The sequence below is a fragment of the Phodopus roborovskii genome, unplaced genomic scaffold (genome assembly GCF_943737965.1).
Source record: "Phodopus roborovskii unplaced genomic scaffold, PHOROB, whole genome shotgun sequence".
Classification (NCBI taxonomy): Eukaryota; Metazoa; Chordata; class Mammalia; order Rodentia; family Cricetidae; genus Phodopus; species Phodopus roborovskii.
The window spans coordinates 7,645,789-7,661,401 of record NW_026126541.1 but is presented as its reverse complement, the minus strand read 5'-3'; the positions used below and the strand labels follow the sequence as shown (position 1 = coordinate 7,661,401).

General features: G+C 40.5%; 1 protein-coding gene across 4 annotated transcripts in view; it reads left to right on the top strand.

Moving 5' to 3' along the window:
• The window catches only part of Add3 (adducin 3), a 112,598-nt gene extending 100,711 nt beyond the window's left edge, over positions 1–11,887 (top strand). For 3 of the 4 annotated variants that reach the window (XM_051200007.1, XM_051200004.1, XM_051200005.1), the window contains exons 10-15: positions 465–722; positions 2,359–2,478; positions 2,920–3,006; positions 7,205–7,328; positions 9,087–9,182; positions 9,784–11,887. In XM_051200007.1, coding sequence (XP_051055964.1) covers positions 465–722; positions 2,359–2,478; positions 2,920–3,006; positions 7,205–7,328; positions 9,087–9,182; positions 9,784–10,070 — 972 coding nt within the window. In that variant the 3' untranslated portion in view covers positions 10,071–11,887. The remainder of the gene's footprint in view (positions 1–464; positions 723–2,358; positions 2,479–2,919; positions 3,007–7,204; positions 7,329–9,086; positions 9,183–9,783) is intronic. The other variant, XM_051200008.1, reaches the window with a different exon arrangement.
• Positions 11,888–15,613: the final 3,726 nt, after the last annotated feature.

Sequence of the window (15,613 nt, the reverse complement as noted above, 5' to 3'; positions counted from 1 at the left end):
CTCTGTGTCACATAGTCCCGCCTATACTTCCTGCTTGGCTACTGACCAATCAGTGTTTTACTTGTCAACCAATAAGAGAAACATACATACAGAAGAACATGGCTTAGCAGGTACCGTCTTAGAATGTTTACTGTCTTCAGTGCAGAGTCAGGAGGCAGGGTGTCTTTAGTCCTAGGAAGAAAGACTCAAGCTCTAGTTTCCCAAAACCAGTTTCATGGCAGGAAATATTTCTGACCATCAGGGTAGACGTTAGCTCTGTCAGGTGGAATAATAGCTATGGTCAGTTTGAAACATAGATTAAAATGGGCTTAATTTCACCTCCAGTGTTACATGGAGGCTGTGTGCAGTTTACTTTCCTTCCTGTTTTTCAACGGGGACTGTGAATCGCTTTTTAAAGGTGTAGCCTCCTCCCAGCGCTTTGTTGGGACAGGTTTGTTTGATTCGGTGTGGCTTTTCCCTCACAGGGCTACCGAACAGGCTATGCATACAGGCATCCTCTCGTTCGAGAGAAGCCCCGGCACAAGAGTGATGTGGAGATCCCAGCCACTGTGACCGCCTTCTCCTTTGAGGACGACGCTGTGCCACTCTCTCCTCTCAAGTTCATGGCCCAGAGGCAGCAGCGTGAAAAAACAAGATGGCTGAACTCCCCAAATACGTACATGAAAGTGAATGTGCCAGAGGGGTCTCGGAATGGGGAAACCAGTCCCAGGACCAAAATCACAGTAGGCGCCCTCTGCACAGATCGCCTTCCCAGGGTGTTTTACCTAATGCTCATGAATGGCCCACATCTGAGTGTAGGGAAGTAGGATGTGTTGTAACAGTAATACCACTGTCATTTACCAGGTATTAAATTTAAGGCTCTGTTCTAAGCCTCATATATGCAAAGTGAATACTCTTTCTTCTCCTTTTCTTAGATAAGAAAAGCAGTTAAGTGTTTCTTTTTTAATACTATTTATGTGTTTTAGGTCAGTACACAAAGTGATGTATTTCATAGACGTTTTCATACATACATATCCTTGTGCTTTTGTTCTGTTTTTTAAGATTTATTTGTTTTATGTATATGTCAGAAGAGAGCATCAGATACTGCTAGAGATGGTTTGTGAGCCACCATGGGGTTGCTGGAGCCCAGGTCCTCTGGAAGAGCATCGGAGCTCTTACCTGCTGAGCCACCTCCCCGCCCCAGCTAACTGCTTCTTTATGGTTAAATCAGGGTTTGGATGACAGTAGTGCCGTGAATCTTCTTCTTAACCCACTACATGACACTGCTGTTGCTCAGGGCATTGAAACTGAGCACTTCTAACACCACCACATTGTGCCACAGTCACGAGACAGTATACAGTACATAGTCATCTCTCAGCATGACCTTGTAGACGGAGATTGAGTTATTTTATCTGCTTTAAATCTTTTGGTTCAGACTTGGCTTGGTTTTGAAGTACATACCACCAGACTTATTTGGGGTTGGATGAAGAGAGAAGGTCTTACTGTGTAGCCCTGGCTGGCCTGGAACTCAAAAGACCTGCCCACTCTGCCTTCTGAGTGCTAAGATTACTTAAAGGTGTGCACCCCAACACCCAGATCCACCAAACAATCCTTAGCTATTTAAAATTAGTTCAACTGTCATATAAATAAGTAACATTCAATATAGAAATGTTTTGATATTTAATTCTAATTTTCTAATTCAGTTATCTCCAGGAAGATACATAATTAAACTCTAAGTCTCCCAGAATTGATTTAATAATCAGAGATTGTCAGTCACTCACAACTGATCTTACTTAGCCTTCTCTCAGGGTTAAATAGAGTGTAGAGTGAGGAGAGGAATTCTAGAGGGTCCTCCAAATCCCGTGGTTCCCATTATGCTACACGCTTTAGATTACCCCCTAAAGTATCCTAGTTCAAGTCTTGACCCAATTCAAGCCAAAACTAAAAGGCAAAAATCTAAAAGATTGTACATTAAAGACATTCCTTGAGTTTTTCTATGACTTCTTGGCTGTTGTCACCTGATGAGATTCAGTGCAGGAGACAGAATTCCAGATGCCAGTTAATGCACAGTCATGCTGTCTGTCTGTCTGTCTGTCTGTCTGTCTGTCTGTCGTAGTTTCCACATCCTGCTTTAAGTTGTCAGAAGGAGAGAGCTTTAATCAGGAGTGTAATGAGTTACCCCTGTGCACTGTAATGGCGTTTGCTTCCTCTAAAGTGAATGTTTGGGGAGGCTTCTCTGACTCGCATGAGGTAGGAGTTAGCTACCAAGATACTGCTTAGTAAAATATGCCCCCTGGAGACTCTACTCAACTACTTGGTATCTATATTTCTTTCACACAAAGCTTCACTCTAGTAATGATTTTATTCTTTATTCTTTAGTGGATGAAAGCAGAGGACTCCTCTAAAGTTAGTAGTGGAACACCTATCAAAATTGAAGATCCCAATCAGTTTGTCCCTTTAAACACCAACCCAACTGAGGTGCTGGAAAAGAGAAATAAGGTACGAGACAGCTCTGTGGCCAGAGGAGATATCTTTAATCCTGTTCAGGGTTCAATCACTAGGGATAGAATCTGTTCACAAGCCTGGGAGTTTGAAAACCTAAGAGTTCAGTTCATTAATTTTAGCTTGATCGGGTACCTCCAGCTCTGTGCTAGTCATCAGTGAACGGGCTCCATGAGGAAGGAATATTCAACACATTTCTGCTTTAAAATTCTTCATATTAGTGGGAAGTGCAGCTCTCTCACAGCATAAGACAGTAGCAAACAGAGCCAAGAGGGTAGGGATCCGTGCCAGGTACTTTTTGGATGGTGAAAGGGGCCTTACTTCACGGAGGTGAAAATTAAAAACTCTTACTTGGGGATGTCAAACAATAACTTTTGGGAAAAGAGAAGACAGAGGTCATGTGCTTGGTGACCCTAAGACCTTACTATTTCCATTCAGATTCGGGAACAGAACCGATACGACCTGAAGACAGCAGGACCACAGTCTCAGCTGCTCGCAGGAATTGTTGTAGACAAGCCTCCTTCTGTAAGTCTGAGGCATTGTACTGCCACATAAAAAATCTGAGCTTTCAAAAAAAAAAAAAAAAACTAAGGTTGCTGTAAGTAAAAATTTAAAAGTCAGAAGAACCCTAAAAGTTAAAATGTCCCACCCATCCCAGTTCCCAGAGGCAGACCGACTGCTCCTCCAGGTGCTCCGAGCATTTGCCTCCGTGTGTTTAAATAGACCGTTGTGCACCAGCTCTACACACTGTAATTCCAACTTTGGAGGACAGGAAAGGATTGCAAGTGTAAGGACAGCCTAGACAGCTTAGCATGGCACCCATCTGAAAAACTCTTTGCTTCTCTGCTTTTTCTTGGTTTATTAGTTTTAAACCTTGACCCATTTTATCACTTATCAAGTATTATTTATTTCTCACGTAAGAGAAAAGGTACTGCCATTTATATAGTAGGAAGCTATAAATTATGACCCCCGGTCTCAGAGATTAGAGCTGGGGGGGGGGGTTCATGTCGCAGGTTAGAGCAGTGCTGGCCCTTCTGCGGGTGAACACTCAGTTGAGCCTGGTTACAGGCTCATCCAATCCGCCCCCATCCCCAGGAGCCATGTCTTACTTGCTTTCTGTGTGTTTGTCAATAAATCAGCTTTCAGGGTTCCTGTTCCTGAGTCTGCCATTGACCAGGTGGGTCTCCCCTCTCACACAGCTCCCAGCTTCTTTCCCATTAGCACAGTGCTCAGGCCACATTGTCATAGCTGTCCTCAGACCTTCTCACTCGACCCTCAGAAACACACGCAAAAGAAACGGAAGGGGAATAACCTTAGTGATGTAGCTCAGAATGGGGACTATGCATATAGAGAGAGATGGCTGCTAGAGGCCATACGAAACAAATGAGAAAGAACCCAAACAGTGAAATTAGAGCTGAAGAGTGGGATAGTGAAGTTCAGAAAATCATTAGGTAGTACTCTGAAACTGATACTCTAATAAGTTGGAAAATATAAAAGAAATTAATAAGTTTCTACATACTTGTGAATTACCAAAATTGGACAAAGAACTTTAAAAAAGAAAAACTCAAGGGGTCAGTAACAAGAAACCATTAAAGCCATGTTCATTTGCTTTAATGAGGCAGCACTTACGGGTTCTGGAATCTTTAAAATCACCACCTAAGCAGGCCGCTGATCAATCAGCACTGCAGGACAAGGACTCAGGAGCCTGTTCCTCCTGGCAGCCCTGAGCTGGGACACAAGCAGGGTTTATAATCACAAAACCATAAACATGCCTGTGCCAAGTCATCGTTACATTTCCACCAATCAGGATGAGGGATTCGGAGCTTTCCCTATCTGTTCCATCATTGTTAACTGACACAGAACCTCCAATTACTTCATCTGTTATTTTTGTTGTTAGGGTTCTTTTTGTTGTGTTTGGGGGATTGTGCCTAGGGAGAAAGCTGGTTAGCTTCTGGGCAGTCCCCATGGGAAGTTGGGCTTTATTTCACCCTACAGGTAAAGTGGAGTCTGAAGTCAAAATGGCTATGGTTAGGCCAAGGGGCTTTTGCCTGCTCCCTTCAAAACAAGACCAGAGCACTTAACAGTCTTCCAACAAAGAAAACCCTGGGTCGGGATAGTCACCATTGATTCTATCCTACTCTTGAAGAAGAATACCATTGTTCCTTAAACTACTAGCTCATAAAATAGAAAAGGGTACTTTCACTTATTCTGTATAAACGGTAATACTTTGGCTCCAAAACCAGATTAAGATACAATGGGGGGAAAGCCTATAGGCCAGTTTTCTTAATGAACATAGATACAGAAACCCTCAATAAAATATTTACAAATCAAATTCAAGAGCACATTGAAAAGATCACATACCATGATCAAGTTGGTTTCATTCTAGGAGTGCAAGGATGACTCATATCTGCAAATCAATAGATATACAGCACATAAATGAAAGCAAGGTCAAATTACATGTTCATCTCAATAGATGCAAAAAACAGCATTTGACAAAATTCAGCATATGTCCACGATAAATTCCTGAAAAAGCCAGGCATGGTGGCACATGCCTTTAATCCCAACACTTAGGAGGCAGGGGCCGGTGGATCTTTAAGTTCAAGGTCAGCCTGGTCTACAGCCAGGACAGCACAGGGATACACAAAGAAACCCTATCAAAAACCAAACCAAAACAAAAAGTCCTGGAAAAATTAGGAATAGGCATTTCATACGTCAACCTACAATAGAGCTGCCACTAACATTATACCAACTGGAGAAAGACTGAAGACAAGAACAAGATAAGGCTTTCCACTCGCAATAAAGAAGAGAAGAAATTAAAGGAAATAGGAAAAGGAGAAATTAATTATCCTTATCTTACTGACCCCAATCTATAGATTCAATGCAATCCCCATTAAATATCCAATCACATTCTTCACAGAAAGAGAAAAAAATGATCTAGAAACTCAGTTGGAAGCACAGAAGACTCAAACAGGTAAATGAGTCTTTAGCAGACACTTGAACATGTGTGTGTAAATGCACACACAAGGGGAGAGAGAAAAGGAGGGAGGATTAGGAGTATTACGATACCTAATTCCAAATTATTCTACAGAGCCATAGTAACAAAACAAAACAAAACAAAAACCGGTCCTGAAACAAAACCCTACATGTAAGTCAGTAGGATACAGTAGAGAACCTAGAAATAAACCCACACAGCTATATCCACGTGACTCTTTGACCACGTGCCAAAATCATATTGAGAAAAGTCAGGGAAACTGTCCACTTGTGCAGGACTTAAAACAAGGTTCCTACTTCTTACCCTGCACAGAACTCAATGCAAAATGAATCAAAGATCTTAATTCAGAATGTGGAGTTCTGACACTGCTGTGACCATACTGAGTATGGGAAGCCAGGCAGTGGTGGTAGACGCCTTTAGTCCCAGACTCGGGAGGCAGAGGCAGGCGGATCTCTGTGAGTTCAAGGCCAGCCTGGTCTACAAGGGCTAGTTCCAGGATAAGCTCCAAATCTACACAGAAAAACCCTGTGTTGAAAAACAAACCAAATAAATAATAATAATAATAAATTTTAAAAAGGAAGCAAGCAAGCATGGGGGGGGGGGCTTGGAGAGATGGGCAGCAACTTTATGGATCGGACTCCGGACTCCGATAGGTCCAGAAGTAAGCAGGGATTGACACATGAAAATTGATTAAGTTAAAGTGTCTTCACAGCAGTGGGAACGACAGTGTGAAGCTGAGAGACGGGAGGAAACCTTTGCTAGCTATTCCTCTGACAGGTGATTAATATTGGGAAGATAGTAAGGACCCCAAAGCTGAGCACCCAAACAGCAAGCCGATGTATACTGGGACAGAATAACTACATCGAAAAAATGTTTAATATCTGTAGCCATTTAAAAAAAAAAATGCCAGCAAAACTAAAATTCACCTGGAAGTACAAAAGACCCCAAATGGCCCGAGTAACCCTGAGCATACCCGTACACACACAGAAGACTGAAACTAGACCTCTGTCCCTCATCTTGTACAAAGTTGCCTCAGGATGGAGCCTAGGCCTTGGAGGAAGGTCTAAAACCTTGGAACTTATAGGACTTTTCAAAATTATTCCTTATTAAAATGGCTTTGTGACAAAATTCCTTCAGGTGAGGGAATTTCATACCATGAGTACAATTCCAAAGCGCCTCTGGAATGTCTCACACACATGATGATACTCACACCCCATTGTTTTTGCTTATCCCCTCCCCAGTCCCGGTGCACTTCCCAAATAGCCACCCTTCCTATTATCGTATCCCTCAGCATTCCAGATTTCACATATGAGAGACAACTTGGTGATATGCATCCTCTTTGCTTAACATGATGATCTCCAGTTACAACCATTGTCCTGCAATGACCTGATGTTGTTGTACTTTGTACTGAATAATAATACTCCTTTGTGTATAGGCACATTTCCTTTGTCCACTTATCTGTTCCCATGTATCTCTGTTACATATTGACTGACTGCATCAGGTATATACCCAGGGATTAGATAGTTGGATCATATATATAGTATTTCTGTTTATAATCTGATGAGTTTAAAAATTAAAAAGCATGTTGCTTAGTCATTTCTTACAATTGCTATTAAGTTGGTAATCACAAAGATTTACATGGGTATTTCTGTGTGTGTGTGTAGGTAGATAAAGATATGTAACGCATTTGATAATGAATCTACATTGTTTGTTGGGTTTTTTCTTTGTAAGACCATGCAATTTGAAGATGATGATCAGGGCCCACCTGCTCCTCCTAACCCATTCAGTCACCTCACGGAAGGAGAGCTTGAAGAATACACGAAGACAATCGAAAGAAAGCAGCGAGGCCTGGACGGTCAGTTCCTCTTGGGTTAGGTCTGGGGTCAGCGCCGGGGAGTGCCAGAGCTGGGTGACAGGCAGTCAGAGCTCTTGCATTCTACTGTAGCTCATCTGCTGTAACTGTGTCCAGCTGCAGGTGACTAGAATGCAGAGAACCACCCTATGTGTTAAGACAGAGAACCCTGTTCCTTGCAGAAAGCAGTCTGAACATGGGCTGTGTTGTCTTACATTTATAACCAAGGATTTGAATAAAGGATCTCCAGACAAAGTAAATACAGGTCTTGCTTGAACATTGCATGGTCTGTCGATTGTTAATCACAGATTCTCAAGTACATGATTTTAACGCTTTATAAAAAAAAAAAATCTCTGTTCCTGGTATCAGGGTGTAGTATAGGCATTTCAGAATCAGCATGTAGCACACACTGTTGGGAACTTGAACTTCCTTTCCTGGGGCTCATGGGTGCTGTAGTGCATTGAGTCTCCTGGCTTTGGAAGTCTGTGTAAGAACTGAGTGAAGAGCCATGCATGGAGGCACAGGCCTGCAATGCCAGCACCAAAGGCTGAAGCAGGAGGGTTGTTTGTAAGGTTAAGACTAGCCTAGGCTACATGGGGAGATCAAGTAAATAAATAAAAAGCTATTAATGGAAAAGCCTTAGCAATTGAGTCATAGCTCTGCTTTTCCCTGGAGTGAGAGAGTGATTTTTAACAGGTTCTCAGGGCTGGGTCTAACCCTGAAAAACAGACAGTGATGTATAAAGACATCTGGACAGACAGGACTCAGGGTGGAAATTAGGAGTCTCTGATCTAGTAAGAGCTTCCGTGTTGGCTCATCTTCAGTGCCCAGTTAGCATTTCTACCAAAGCAAAACAGACCAATAACAAAAGAATTCTGTGTAGCTGGGCAGTGCACACCTTTAATTCCAGCACTCGGGAGCCAGGGCCAGGTGGATCTTTATGAGTTTGAGGCCAGCCTGGTCTACAGAATGGAGTGAGTTCTGGGACAATCAGGGCTGCACAGAGTAACCCTTTCTACAAACACACACACACACACAAGACGGGGTTTCTGTGTTAAATACCAGGGCGTTACCTGATAGCTAATGGCTAATGACATCTGGACCATCCATTTATCAGTATATTCATGCCTTTATCACAAAAGCAACTTATCCTACTCATTAATATACTTACAGCAAATTATTCTAAGTGGCATATTTAATTTGTTTGTTCTGACATAAGATAGAAACTTTCTTACATTTTATAAAATGTCCCTATTTAATCTTTTATTTTTGAAAGCCTAACGATGCCAGGTAACAAATATACTCTAGACATCACTCTTTAATACATAACTTTGTAAGTAATTTCTTTTACGTCCCTGCATTAGCTCACTAATACTGCTCCAACAGAATCCCTAACTGGAAATGTTTAGAAACTCAATGAACCATTCTTCTGCATCCTGAGTGTGGCAGCGCTGTGAGGCTGTGTAACTCTTTCCATCTGGCTGTGTCAGTTGTGGTTTCCTACACTTGCAGGAGCTAAGTGCATATATATATATATGTCCGTGCTTCTTTTAACCCAGTATGAAAAATTACAATTCACGGCCCAGAGCTTTAACACATTAATCTCCTCAGAGCCGTACTTTGACATGTGGGATAACGCTAGCATGCTCAGCTCGTTGCTGAAGGCCTATGAGCAGGCGTTGGATGTGCACACTAACCTCTGAAACCGTAAGCTTCCTTGTACTGTTTGCATGGCTTTTAACTGAACATCTTATTCAACAGACGCTGAGCAGGAGTCACTGTCAGATGATGCAGCATCTGTTTCACAAATTCAGTCTCAGACTCAGTCACCGCAAAATGTCCCTGAAAAATTAGAAGGTATTCGATGTAATTCCCACAGCCTTCATTCATACCGTGAGAGTCTTGTCGATTGTGCCCGTGTACGAAATGGAACACTTGTTCACAGTAACTTTGTCAGAGTTTTACTGAATTCTCCCCAAAATGTTACACACATACGAAATGGAATACTACTTTATTCGTCATTTATATTGAGTCACTTTCGCCCAGCTTGGGCTAACCCATAATTTAAAGAATTTGTGGAATTAGAATTGACTCATCATGCCATACATCTTGTAATCAATAGCATGAGGTTCTTTACAGCTGTAAATGTCACAATGACCCTCAAACTAGAGAAAAATATGTATTGTCATCTTCATTATAATGATTTGATTTACAATGAAATGACCTGACATGAAACTACAATTATCTTTGACGTTTTTAATCCGTGTTCTCTTCCCCTTTATGTCATTTAAGAAAATTAGCTTCATGCTAGTAAATATGTAGGTTATTAAAATGACTATCTGTCCTTATTAAAAATAAAGCAATACTTCAGTACATTGCTAAAACATCTCAGTTTTGAGAACTAAACAGAAATGTTGACTGTGTAAATAATAATCCCCCAAACCTTCCCCTTTTGTAGAAAACCACGAGCTGTTTTCCAAGAGCTTCACCTCCATGGACATGCCTGTCATGAACGGCAAGGACGAGATGCACGATGCCGAAGATGAGCTTGCTCAGCGGGTCAGCAGGCTAACTACGAGCACGACCATAGAGAGCATCGAGATCACCATTAAGTCTCCAGAAAGAACTGAAGAGGTCATGTCACCAGATGGCTCACCTTCCAAGTCACCATCCAAGAAAAAGAAGAAATTCCGCACACCTTCTTTTCTCAAAAAGAGCAAAAAAAAGGAGAAAGTTGAGGCCTAAGTAGTCTTTTTGTAATTTGTATATTACAATGTGACATTGCACAATTAAATACCACATTTTAGTTCATTGTTAATATTTAGTGGTAGATTGGATTGGGGGTATGTAGCAAACTGGACTTAAAAAACTGGAAAGAGGTTTTACTAAAAGAAAAACATTATGGAAAACTTTTAAATTCATCTCTTTTTATATGTCCAAAAATGGCTTTGAACTTTTAAACAGTTGCTAATTTTACTTGGCTCCACCCTCGTGAAGTATTATTGTCATTGATCACTCACAGACACCTGTCTGTAACTTCAGGCCTTCTCCATCATTTCTATTAGAAAGAAATTGCCAGTGAACAAGTGAGAATTTTCACTTCTCAGCAGCTGCTTGACTTGCAAATCAGACTATAATTTTATCATGGTTATTGGCTGTATATCTTGGGTCCCCATTGTTTCAATGGGCACAAATGGAATGCTCTAAAAGTTCTACAAGAATCTATAGCATTAGTATACACTGGCACATAATTTTTTAAATGTTTTAAGAAAAGATTTGTTTGGATTTTTATTCATAGTATTAAATTCTCTCACCTAAAGTAACTGTTTGCCAAAAAAAAGTCATTTTAATAAACTATAATTTTTGAAAAACTTCCTTTTTTTATTAGTTTAGAAAACCCCTTATTTTTCATAGAGGGGATTTTTGTACACATAACATGAGTTATTTAGTTTAACTCTGACAAAAACAATTTTTGTATGTGGAAATGTTTATATACCTTCAGTATAAGGTGTCATGTGCATCTAGCCAATCAGTTAACAGTAGAGCACACCTGAGGCTTCTTGGTACCAAGTATAATTCAAGAGTCCAGGGACATGGCATCCAAAGGGCATATAAAAGTCTAGATTCATATTTGAACCATATAATGTATTTTTCTCTTAGTATTGCTGATGGCTGAAGAGTATCTCCTAAGGTAACCAAGTAAAAAGGCTGAAAGGGAAGGGGAGGATGGGGAGGAAGAGTCTAGTTTGATAATGATGTATGTCCACAGTGAAATATATAGTTTGATTTACTGAAAATAAGTCCCAAATTTCTAAAATTCTCTTTCTCTGCCACAATCAATGTCTTGGTTGATATTTGAGTTCTAAAGAGATTAAGACATCCACCCTTTTAGAGAACAGTGCTGGAACAAAGCAGCAGGTCTAATCCCACCAGCAAGAAAACTACCACTTCTTGATTTTTACAAACTTAAGAATCCTTTTAACTTTCTCCTGTAAATACAAATTTAAACCTAGGTTTAATATAGTGCTCTCCATTTTCCCAAGTGATGTCACAGATCAATGTAAATGGATGATCCGCAATACTCAGTAAAGTAAGAAGGTGTCCCGGAGGGTGGGGTTGGCATGGGCCAGTTCTGTGTGACTGTGGTGGTGCAAACTTGAAATAGAGCCTGCAAATGCCGTTTGATCTCACTAACTACTGGAGTCGGTTCATCTCGCAGTGGAAATGTTGTTGCTGAACTATGTATCTGAGGATTGTTTCATGTTCTACATCGTTTTTTGTTGTATTACAACATATGTAGACACAGTAACCTGTGAACTATCCTTTTCCATAACTTTTAAAGAATATATATATCTAAATGAATGCAATGTGCATAAATATTTTTTAAACACAACAGTAAACTATTGCACCTTTTGCTAATGCTTCTATTTACTTGCTTTGGCATAATGAATGAGCCAGTGAACCCAGTGTCCTGTGGAGAAATGTGTAAAAGTTATCTGATATTGCTCTTAGATGTTATGCTAATTAATGTTAAATCACAAATAAACAGTATTTTAAATATATGCATTTGCTATAATGAAGTTTCCATTCAGGAGTTACTTCTTAGTTTATACACTGTGTTTTATGTAAACAGTGGCGCCGTAAGGTTGTCTTCTGAGTAAGGAGGTCTCTGATCAATCCCTTTTCAATTTAGTTAAAAATTCATATTTGTGTATCTGAGCTTAATGGCGCACACTTTAAACCCCAGGACCCAGGGGGCAGAGGCAGGTGGCTCTCTGTGAATTCCAGGATAGCCAAGGCTACAATAGTGAGACCCTCTCTTAGAAAAAACAAAACAAAAATATTTTATATACATATATGTATCAAGTATCACATTTTCATATGTGTGTGTTTATAGATGGTGTGTGTGTATACATATATGTGTACGTATGTATATATGTGGGAAACTTTTTTGTCCTGGTTGTGTGTGCTGGCTTGAGGATGTTGATAGGATGGGAGATGTAAGTTACGTACTAGCTCCAAACAGTAAAATCACAAACAGCAGTGTATGGAGAAGGACAGGAAAAAGAGAAAATTGACTATTTTCCCCCAGTAAGTTGTCATTCTTTTCTAGTTCTTGCCTAGTTATGTATTTCCTATATGTTGATAATCATAATGTGAATACCATTTCTATCCTGCTTTTTTGTTTTTTGTTTTTTTCCTACCTAAAATAACTCACCCCAGAGATACCTGTAAGTCTCTGGGCATGGAGGGTCAAGGGTTCAGACCTTAGCTGTATGAAGCCCTGTCTACAAAGAGAGTAATCCCTCACATGAATAATTTATTTTGAATTTTCTCTACTTAGCCATGTAATTGAAGGCTCTGGTTAATTGAAGCATTTCCTAAAATTACAGAAATGAAGGATTTCACAAGGAATAGATTGATAGTCTTGGGCATCGTAAATTGTTACTCTAAATAACTGGTGGAAATATTTCAGATGAAGTCTCCTTGACCGTGGTTCTCACCTGAGTGACATAGATTAGAAAGTGCAAGCTTGTGTCTTAAGTGAATATCTCATGTCTTGTAACATCATCTTTAAAAAAAAAAAAATGGGCAGAAACCCCATAAAAGTAAATGAACTGTTCTTTGATGGCCCGTATATATGCAGATCATCCTGGCCAAACTATCATTGTAAAGAACCATTTCCTTTGTAGCCACTAGGGGGTGTGACTAACCTAACAATCCAGTTTCCAGTCCCAGCGCTTTTCCTTAGACTTGAATACCGTGTTTGTTGAGAGGAACTTGGAAAGCATCTCTTTTGTTGCTTATTCTCGCGAGACTGTCCCTCGTCTCTGGTTAGCAAATCCTAGTTCACCAAGACAGGTGTCACCTGCAGCGGGTGTAATGCCTAGAGAACACAGACTAAAGCAGGGGTGACTGCCCACGGGTTTCATGCTTATGACAATCTAATAAATACTTCCTTCTTTTTTCTAAGGAAGTAGTTGACAGAGCCTGCCCTTTTTAATGTCTCTGTATACCAAAGATTATGCTAAGTGCTTTTCACATATTAACACACTTACCCTCCCCACCAGCCCATAAATATTACCCCCCACCTTGTAGGTGATAAAAACGATGGTCTGTGGGAGACAGACCTGGTATTTTGACCATAGATTCAGACTTCTAGGATTACTGGTGCCTGATATGTGCTTATCTCTGTGTGGCTCTAGTCTATTTGTTCTGTTTTGTTTTGTTGTGTTTTTACAGATTGCCAAGTCCCATAGTTTGGTCCAACCACAGTGAACCAATTTTTGTTGAAGTATATTTAGATAAAACACTACTTTTGATTTGAGAAGAATTTCTCCTCCCCAATTGCTCAGTTGCTCAGAATGAACAGCTGGGTGGGAAATAGAGAGGAGTTGTGGTGACGATGTCTGCATGAGCAATGGTCTTTTGAATCCCTATGTCCTTCTGATTGGGGAGTCGGAAGACAGTCAAAGGCAGCTTTACAAACCTGCAGAGGTAGCTTGGTCCAGACAGAAATGTACATTTCAAGATGAGGTGGACTACTTATTAAAGTGAATATTGAGATGGTCTTTTGGGGGGGGAGAAAAACATGCTGGAGTTGAAATGATTTAAGCCTTAAGGATCATTTACTTGAAAAAAATGGCAAACTTGGTTTCCAAAAGGGTTCATTAGTAGAGAATGGCTATAGGAGGTAATACTGAGCCTATATTTATCCAGGGAGCGTCCATTAATTTTATTATTATTCCTTTATTATTATTCCTTTTGGCTTGGGACTTGATGAGTTTGCATCACTGGGTACAGTCTGGAGTTGCGGGAAGTTTCTAGATGTCAGATTACATCCTGTAGTCCTCAGAACAAGGTTCCTGTCTCCAGACACACACAGCCTCACACACACAGCACAGAAGGACGAAGGCAGCATTCAAGCATGGCCTCTTGCTTTCCTGCCGTAGCAAGGCTTTCTTGGGTCTCCTGTGGGTCTCCCAGGACTAGGTAAGAGCTAGTGTTCCTGCAAACTAGTATTTAGGAATGGGTAAAAGGCACGTATTACAAGCAAGACCAAGCTTGAATGTCATTTATCAGTCTCTGCTTTCTTAACATTTAAAGTTTTTAGGTAGCACTATGGTTTGGAGTGCCAGGGGCCTGGGTCCCGTGACGTCAGTCTATGATTCTGGAGATCCGATGCCCTCTTGTGACTTCTGAGGGCACCAGGTAAATGTGGTACACAGACATACATACAAGCAAAACATTCATACACGTAAAAAAATGTTTTAAGATTTAAAAAAAAAACTTTAAAACGAGCTATTAGATTCTTCTTGAGAGCTGTTTAATTATTCTCTCAAGTTAATCATGGTACTGTTTTCTTCCCACATGGAACTTAAAATTTTTAAATATCATTTGTGACTTAGATGACAAATGCACATTTTGTTATTCCTTATACCTAGTAGGGGAGAGAGAGAGATCTATCGAGTCCACAATTGTTTTTATTTTTATTTATTTATTTTAAATCACGTATTTGTATTTTATATACATTGGTGTCATTTTTTCTGCATGTATGTCTGTGTGAGGATCCCCTGGAACAGGAGTTATAGACAGTTGTGAGCTGCCATGTGGGTGCTGGGAATTGAACTCAGGACCTCTGGAAGAGCCTGCAGTGCTCTTAACCACTGAGCCATCTCTCCAGCCCTCCACAGTTGTTTTTAAAACCTGAGTTTGTATTGGGAAAGGATTGACCCCAAACCTGTGCCAAAGGCTATTGAAATAGGCCAGCTTTTGCTTCTAGGTTTTATTCCTGCACACTTGAGATTCTTGTCATTCCCCAGAGCCATCCTTGACCCTGATTTCTGAGGGTAGGGAAATCCCTTATTTTCGGTCTCATATAACTTCTGTCACTAGTTTCCTGCTGAACTTCTTGCCTTAAAATAAATAGCATTGATTTTTGTCATTGAACTAGGTAGGATGTGCTCTGAAGAGAGTTGCATTTCTAAGAAATCTAAGTTTTTGCATTTGGGGTTTTTGTTTGTTTGTTTGGTTGGTTGGTTGGTTTGGTGGTTTTGGACTTTTTGAGATCTGCCCGATTCTGCCTCCCGAGTGCTGGGATTAAAGGTGCCACTACCACCCCAGCCTCTAATATTTTTTTAAATGTGATTTTGAAATGGCAACTAAGGATCAATGTGTCATAGGATAAGTATCAAATGGCAGGACAGATGGACACTTTCTCTTCATTATCAAACTCTTCTCAAAAATCCAGTAAGCCCAGCTTGACGTTCACGTCTGTTATTGCAGCG